This window comes from Oncorhynchus kisutch, linkage group LG13 (assembly GCF_002021735.2).
Source record: "Oncorhynchus kisutch isolate 150728-3 linkage group LG13, Okis_V2, whole genome shotgun sequence".
Classification (NCBI taxonomy): Eukaryota; Metazoa; Chordata; class Actinopteri; order Salmoniformes; family Salmonidae; genus Oncorhynchus; species Oncorhynchus kisutch.
In genome coordinates, this window is record NC_034186.2 from 63,634,980 (window position 1) to 63,643,633 (window position 8,654).

An 8,654-nucleotide genomic window follows, 5' to 3' on the forward strand; every position below is an offset into this window, starting at 1 on the left:
TCCAGGATGGCACATCAATGCAAGCTGTGGCAAGAAGGTTTGCTGTGTCCGTCAGCGTAGTGTCCAGAGCATGGAGGCACTACCAGGAGACAGGCCAGTACATCAGGAGACGTGGAGGAGGCCGTAGGAGGGCAACAACCCAGCAGCAGGACCGCTACCTTTGCCTTTGTGCAAGGAGGAGCACTGCCAGAGCCCTGCAAAATGACCTCCAGCAGGCCACAAATGTGCATGTGTGTTGGAGGATGTGTTGCACCAGACTGTCCAGGAGTTGGCGGATGCTTCAGTCCAGGTCTGGGAGGAGATCCCTCAGGAGACCATCCGCCACCTCATCAGGAGCATGCCCCCAGGCGTTGTAGGGAGGTCATACAGGCACGTGGAGGCCACACACACTACTGAGCCTCATTTTGACTTGTTTTAAGGACATTACATCAAAGTTGGATCAGCCTGTAGTGTGGTTTTCCACTTTAATTTTGAGTGTGACTCCAAATCCAGACCTCCATGGGTTGATAAATTTGATTTCCATTGATAATTTGTGTGTGATTTTGTTGTCAGCACATTCAACTATGTAAAGAAAAAAGTATTTAATAAGAATATTTCATTCATTCAGATCTAGGATGTGTTATTTTAGTGTTCCCTTTATTTTTTTTGAGCAGTGTATAAAAACTTGACTTCCGTGAGTTCAAGACAAAAAGGTGAGTCCAAACATGTATTGTATGTTGCTGCATAAATGTAATATTCCAGGGAAATATTTCTACTGTAGCTAAGAAAGTAATACTAAGTGTATGTTGTGTGTAAGACATTAGTAGCCCATGTGCCTCACTCGAATAATTTGGTCTATTTACCCATCTTAATTTCACCAACTGTTCTGACTTGGTGGTTCACATGTAGCCTATAACCTGTTTTTGAGAAATGTATTCATCGAATATTCTAAGAGCTTTCATTGTGTGCTTATGACACATTTATTTAACATACGGTTCTGACTTGGTGTACAGGGAGAACACTAAGAATGGCCCATGTTCTGAATTCTGTCGCTGCAGATTTCAAAAGTGCTAAATAAATAGTTATATTGACTATGTCCGTCCGAGCTCACTCATTAATGTCTTAAGCGAAATTAGGGATGGCCTCTTATCCGCTTGTCGTCCCCTTATGCCATAATTTACAAGGCATATAAACTAAGTTGAATGAACCGTTTCGCTGCCAGACAAGGCTCTACTGAAAGACAGTTGTATCAGTGGTAAGATGTTGGGCCTGCTATTGGGACAGCTTTGTGTGGGCCCTAACAGTTTGTGGGCACCGTTTGTGCAATTAATGTATTTGTTTAGTGTAGTTGGTTTGATGGCATGCATCCCACTTGTTTCTGCCCCACCAAAATTGTCATGCTAAAATCACCACTGCATATAGTGTCCACTGCTATCGCGCTTGCACTGATGGGGGGGGACTGTGTTTTTGTTGTAATATTACAAACAGACGGGGAAGTTTCACCATTAAGGAGTCTACCTTTAAGAGTCCATTTGTAACAATTAATAAATGTTGTGAACATGCTGTCATTTCTCAACCCCCACATCAGCTGTGTTACACGAACACTGCTTCGCCCAAAACACTGGTGTGTGTTTTGTGCTCTTGGCATGACAGATACTTTACATGATGATTTTCCCAGTTGCAGCTGACCACAAGGTTTCAAGACGACGCCAAAAAAACAGCAGCAACTAGCCATATAAGACCATACTACTGCCGTCCTCTTTTCTAATACCTCCTCTCACTCTTCCCGCCTCCCTCTCTCTCTCTCTCTCTCTCTGTGAACTGTGCAGTATTAAATCTGTTACAGCACACATTCCTGTTTCTGCTTTTTCTGACCTACTGCTGGAAGAGAGACTGGCTTATATTATACACAGACACACAGGGCCCAGGTTGAGTGTGTGTTTTTGTGTGATTCTTACCTTGGCGAAGAACACTGAGAGATGAGTCTCACTACCAAGGATCCATATAGGGAACTTAGGAGACTTCAGGAACGCACCCACCTGAAACACACATACATAGCAAAACTAGAGCAAAGCAGTTCTGATTCATATTCCAGACTGACTGTCTGATCCCAGACGAGGTTAGTTTTACAGAATAAAGGCTTTCTGATGCCATTTCAACTAACAGAAGGAATGATCAGGGAATACAATCTGATGTCGTAATAGAATATGTACAGTAATAGAGAAGACTGTCATATTGTTGCTAATACAATGGTTGTTCAATGAGCAGGTTTATAGCACGAACATACCAATGTATCCAGGTCTAACTCATCTACCCAGACATACTCAGCTGTTATACTAATCTACTGTAGTCAGTCACAGACAAGAAGTGGCAGTATTTTTATTTTACCTTTATTTAACCAGGCAAGTCAGTTAAGAACAAATTCTTATTTTCAATGACGGCCTAGGAACAGTGGGTTAACTGCCTGTTCAGGGGCAGAACGACAGATTTGTACCGTGTCAGCTCGGGGGTTTGAACTTGCAACCTTCCGGTCACTAGTCCAACGCTCTAACCACTAGGCTACCCTGTGTGAGAGAGGGTGTGTATGACAATGTGTTTATTTGTGGTGCTGATTCTCACAGAATTTTTGAATCTCTCCCCCCACAATCATTCGGGACTAGTGAACAAGAAACTCACCACTACGGTTTGGACATAACAAGCTTGAAGGAATGTTGTCTGTGTGTGTTTTCGTACCTTGCAGTAGCGTAGTGACTCCATGAGAGTGAGGAAGCCCACGGATGTCTGGTTGTGGATACCATGGAGCTCTGAGGGAGGGAGGGAAAGAGGCCTAGCTTAGACCAAAAAAAACTCTTAAATGAAACAGCTTCTTTGGTCTCTTTGGGTGTATGTTGACCAAGTGAAAGTGTGACTGATCACTGCCATCTACTGTTCAGCTGTGGGATCACAGTCACCAGGAAACTGGACGTCTTCGAAACACCTTTAGTAAACTGAGCAATAAATAGTCAGCTAACGCTCATTGAAGAAAATGTTCAAATTAAATCACGCTGCCAGAAAACGAGGCTTTTTGCACAACACTTTGCACTAAGATAATGTAATCCGCTGTGTGTCCCCCGTTTGGTAGAGCACGGCGCTTGCAAAGCCAGGGTTGAGGGTTCGATTCCCACAGGGGACCCGTATGAAAATAAATGCATACAAATGTATGCATTCAATACTGTAAATCGCTCTGATTAGATTGTCTGCTAAATGACAAAAAAAGTTTTTTAAAAATGTGTCAGCGTGTGGAGTACTTACTCATGCCAGAGCACTCCCTGTCTCCATCCCACACATTAGAGACAGCATGGCCCGTCACTAGCAGGTTAACCAGACTCTGACTGCAGAGAGAAAGAAAAGTAATGGCTTAAGCTTTTTGGAACATCACTTAGCTGAAGTCGTCAAAAGAAACATAGCTGATAAAGATTCAATAAAGTGAGGGATCAGGGGTCGTACCTGCCGTGGCCATAGACTGGATCTACGAGAGGCTCTGTAGTATCTTCAATCTCATTCCTGATGTTAACTATCCCCTGTAGAGACAGAAAGAGAAAAGTGGTTACATGCAAGCACACAGAGTGCAGAGTAATATGCATACATACAAACACACGCAGAGCCTTACCTTGGTGAGGATGACAGAGTAGAGGAAGAACAGGACTCCACAGCGCCCTTTCCAGGTTTCGTAGAGAGACACCACCTCCTCTCTAAGCTCTGATAATGACTTCACAATACGCTTCCTGTAGAGATTAGAGGTCAAAGGTCAGTGGCTAGAAGTCAGCGAGAGCACCTCTAATGACATTGCACTCATTTAAGGGGGGATTCAGGTTAATGTAGGTATAATAACCATACAACTACTGAACAGTTACTGAAAGGTTATTGTATAGCAGTCATTAACTGTCACACTGCTATGACCATGCAGTAGTTCATGCTGACAGTGTTGTATTATTACGCAATGGGCCAGATGGCAATCTGATGCTCCTCTGGCAGAAAATCAAAGATTGTGTGTGTGTGTCTCCTTAAGGAATCAGTGAGGAGTGTGTGTGCCGAGTCAGCAGGTTGTAAATCATTATCGAGAAACTCCAGTCACACACACAGGCTTAGCCAATCCCAGACAGACGGAGATACACACTAGCATTCCTGATTTTCCTGCAATGCAGTGATCCTTTCATCTCCATGGAAGTCATGGCCAATAGATAGACGAGTCACAGTCAGTAGAGTTACTTACTGGAGGATGCTGTGAAACCGCTCAAAGCCAAGATCCTCATCAGCCAAAGCAGCTACACACAATAGACACACAGAGATGCAAACACACACACACACGTTCTAGTGAAACAACTGAGGTAACGTTGACAGAACACAACACGTCATTATTCTAGATTAACATTGACTGCAATACTACTCAGTATGTGGTCTACCCAGTATCATATGCGATGATTAATACCACTCAGTACAGTAATGCAGTTATTCATATTACATGGGTATTAGTGGATTGATGAGTAGTGGGACTCACTGGGTTGCTGGTCTTGCGGGGTCTGGCTGGTCTCTGGACCCCCTGTGAGGGGTGTATGAGTGGTAGTGTGGGGGCACTGTCCTTTGGCCCAGGTCACCAGGCAGAAGGAGGTAGTGGAGGAAGTAGAGCAGGCCTGTTCCAGGATCTCAGCCAGAGTAGAACACAGGGCCGCTTTCTGCTCCTCCTCTACAAGGAACACATACAATCAAAATAATTCATTGCCAAGGCGCTGCCTGAACATATAGGCTAGGATTCCATATAAATATATAAACTCAGCGACGTTTCTTTTTTTGCTTTTTTCAGGACCCTGTCTTTCAAAGATAATTCATAAAAATTCAAATAACTTCACAGATCTTCATTGTAAAGAATTTAAAGACTGTTTCCCATGCTTGTTCAATGAACCATAAACAATTACTGAACATGCACCTGTGGAACGGTCATTAAGACACTAACAACTTACAGACAGTAGGCAATTAAGGTCACAGTTATTAAAACTTAGGATACTAAAGAGGCCTTTCTACAGACTCTGAAAATCACCAAAAGAAAGATGCCCAGGGTTCCTGCTCATCTGCGTGAACATGCCTCAGGCATGCTGCAAGGAGGCATGCAGATGTGGCCAGGGCAATAAATTGAAATGTCCGTACTGTGATACGCCTAAAACAGGAGGGACAGTTGATCATCCTTGCAGTGGCAGTCCACGTGTAACACCTGCACAGGATCGGTACGGTACATACATACATCACACCTGGTACAGGATGGCAACAACTGCCCGAGTTACACCAGGAATGCACAATCCCTCCATCAGTGCTCAGACTTTCCGCAATAGGCTGCGAAAGGCTGGACTGAGGGCTTGTAGGCCAACATTGCCTATGGGCACAAACCCACCATCGCTGGACAAGACAGGACTGGCAAAAAGTCCTCTTAACTGACGAGTTGCAGTTTAGTCTCACCAGGGGTGGTCAGTTTTGCATTTATCATCGAAGGAATGAGCGTTACACCGAGGCCTGTACTCTGGAGCGGGATCGATTTGGAGGTGGAGGGTCCGTCATGGTCTGGGGCGGTGTGTCACAGCATCATCAGACTGAGCTTGTTATCATTTCAGGCAATCTCAATGTTGGTGGGAAGACATCCTCCTCCCTCATGTGGTACCCTTCCTGCAGGCTCATCCTGACATGACCCCCCAACATGACAATGCCACGAGCCATACTGCTCGTTCTGTGAGTGATTTCCTGCAAGACAAGAATGTCAGTGTTCTGCCATGGCCAGTTGGATCGGAGGGTGAGGGCTAGGGCCATTCCCCCCAGAAATGTCCGGGAACTTGCAGGTGCATTGACGGAAGAGTGGGGTAACATCTCACAGCAAGAACTGGCAAATCTGGTGCAGTCCATGAGGAGGAGATGCACTGCAGTTCTTATTGCAGCTGGTGGCCACACCAGATACTGACTTACTTTTGACCCCCTCCCCCCCCCCTTTGTTAAGGGACACATTATTATTATTACATTTCTGTTAGTCACATGTCTGTGGAACCTGTTCAGTTTATGTCTCAGTTGTTGGATCTTATGTTCATACAAATATTTACACATCTTAAGTTTGCTGAAAATAAACACAGTTGACAGTGAGGATGTTTATTTTTTTTTGCTGAGTTTATATATAAACCCAGTTATGATGAGTCTCCATTTGTAGCGCTCTCTGTTTAACAGGGTCAGTTAGGGGTCAGAAGTTAAGGTTACCTCCAGTTACAACTTTTTCAGTTAAACAGGGTCAGGGCTAGGTTTCCAAAACTCAGTCCTCGGTATCCCAAGTGGTGCTTGTTTTGTTTTTTTCCCGAACACTACACAGCCGATTCAAATAATCATCAAGCTTTAATAATTTGAATCAGCTGTGTAGTGTTAGGCCAAAAAAACAACATGTGCACCCCTTGGGGTCCTGAGGACTGAGTTCGGGAAACACTGGGTTAGGGATAGAGGTCAAGGTTACCTGTGATGTGTCTCCAGTTAGAACTCTCTCTGTTAAACAAGATGTTCTTCAGAAGGAAGGCCTGCAGGAAATACACAATCAGGAAATATTCTACAATCTGTAACCCATCTCTATAGTAGGATTAAAAACATAACCTGCCACCCTCATCAACCCTATCCACTCTAAGAACAGATGTTTACAAAGACACTCTCTGAAAGCACCATGTAGTACTATAATAAACAGTAGTAGAGAAGGCAACTCAGCTGAGTGCCTGTCAGGTGACTTCCGGAAAGTGCTATCTAAGAAGATGTGTGCCTGTCCTGATATCATCATTCTGGTAACAGACACTAACACCCTCTACCTGCTCATAGGCTGGGCCACCTAACTCATGTTTGTGTGTAATGTTATGCACTGCCTGGTCTGGGGACTGGTCCATACCTGTATAGGAGCAATGACAGCGCAGGGTCCTCCTTCAAACTGCTCCAGTGCTGTGTGTTCTGTCTCACTGAAAACCAACCCTGAAAGACAGGAATCACATCAGAGCCACTTATTTTGCCCCACCACTACCTGCTTCAACACTGACAATGTCTAGGATGGTGTTCAGGTTAGAGGGGGGTGCGGCAGAATGGAGCTAAACAGAGGTGAGAGGTAGCTTACCTTGGGTCCATCTCCGGAAGAGTGAAGCAGACACCCCGTTACTGCCTGGTCTTTTCCAAACTAGATCCACAACCTCTTTATTTAACTCCCCCATCGCTCTATAACACTGGTCCAACAGCCCTGGCAAACGGTTAGCTGGCTAGCTAACTACAATCAAATACTGAGCTGTCACTACGTACACAGCCACGGTCCCGTTCGGGTTGGAGTAGGATAGCTAACCTTAGCTAGCGTTGTGGTTTACCCTTCGACTTTCCAGGAACTGGTGCTTTGCTTCCCTCGGCAAACGGGGCCGGTGACATCGGCCACAACGAAACTCCGTGACAAGGCAATCTTCCCGGTCTGACCAGCGGACAGGCGGGAGATAGGTAGCTAACTAACGTTGATGCGCCTAGCTAATGTTAAGTGGGCGCGACTGCCCAGCTATCTTTGCGTGGGCCGACTTCTCCAGCAAAGCAGCGGGCGTAAACTAGTTAGCTGTCTGGTCAGCTGTCCAGATTGATAACAATAAGTTAAGGAGCTAGACTGTTAGCCAACTGCTCAATTCCCCTTGGTCCAAGTGGTAACGTTACCTTGCTACTAGTAGCCTGCTAACGTTAACTCGTTAGTACCAATTTGCTACGTTAGCTAGCTATCGTTAAATGCATCACGTTTTGACGTTCCAAAGAGCGCTGAGGCGGTGGCAGTTTAAATTCAGGTCTGACTGCCGGTAACTTTCGTTTAGTCAATTGTTAGGAGGCAACACCTGTAATGGATAACGAAAGTATTAAAATCTTGAAAAAATATATGCTTGTTGCCGGTATCAAAGACTAGCTAGCAGTATGTCATTCGTCTATTTACAACAGCTGTTTGGAAATGTGTATTGAGTGACGAAAACGCTCGTAGCTGTGGATTGGTCCAAATGTAGAATGTTCTTGAGGTATGGGCTCAGGCTTGGCAGCCCATTGGTGAGTTCAGACTGTCAATTATCTACGTCATATCTTTCCCGCCTATTTTCTGTCTACATTATCTCAGTGACGTTTGGTTCAATACTTTATCAATGGCAGTTGATCAAAGACAACTAATTCAGGTTGTATATAATAAATGAGACACAGGGAGACCTAACATAACATATTTTGATCAAAGACTCAACTAATTAAGGTTGTATATAACAATTAAGACACAAGAAAACGCAACATCAAATCGATTGCCTTTGGTATTCTCAAACAGCGACTTCTTACTGTCATTCATTGGGACTGGAACTGTTTATCCACTATCATGCTCCGTAGCTGCTGGGTTAACCGTACTGAGCATGTGCACTTATGGGTGGACTCATTTATCTCTATACTTTTTACAGTGATTCTAACATAAATGATAGAAGTTGATTACAAATCGTTCTTGTTGTAATGGGAGGCCAACCCAATGGCAAAAAGAAGAGCAATGCCAAGAGGAAAGATCCGTGCTCTAACGGGGGTATGAGACGTGGTTAACGCGTTAGCTAGATCGCTATAAAGGACAACTTGTGTTGTTGTCCCTGTGTGTTAGCTAC

The 8,654-nt window shown here is 44.5% G+C and overlaps 1 protein-coding gene across 3 annotated transcripts in view; it reads right to left on the minus strand.

Moving 5' to 3' along the window:
- Positions 1-8,013, minus strand: part of LOC109901924 (ubiquitin carboxyl-terminal hydrolase MINDY-3-like) — a 47,371-nt gene extending 39,358 nt beyond the window's left edge. The window contains exons 1-10 of one of the 3 annotated variants that reach the window (XM_020497932.2): positions 7,130-8,011; positions 6,911-6,990; positions 6,494-6,554; positions 4,517-4,702; positions 4,232-4,283; positions 3,629-3,743; positions 3,466-3,539; positions 3,271-3,350; positions 2,713-2,783; positions 1,938-2,018 (exon numbers count right to left, since the gene is read on the minus strand). In XM_020497932.2, coding sequence (XP_020353521.1) covers positions 1,938-2,018; positions 2,713-2,783; positions 3,271-3,350; positions 3,466-3,539; positions 3,629-3,743; positions 4,232-4,283; positions 4,517-4,702; positions 6,494-6,554; positions 6,911-6,990; positions 7,130-7,223 — 894 coding nt within the window. In that variant the 5' untranslated portion in view covers positions 7,224-8,011. Of the gene's footprint in view, positions 1-1,937; positions 2,019-2,712; positions 2,784-3,270; positions 3,351-3,465; positions 3,540-3,628; positions 3,744-4,231; positions 4,284-4,516; positions 4,703-6,493; positions 6,555-6,910; positions 6,991-7,129 lie in introns of all 3 variants that reach the window. The other 2 variants (XM_020497933.2, XM_031786897.1) reach the window with 2 other exon arrangements.
- Between the last annotated feature and the right edge of the window lie 641 nt (positions 8,014-8,654).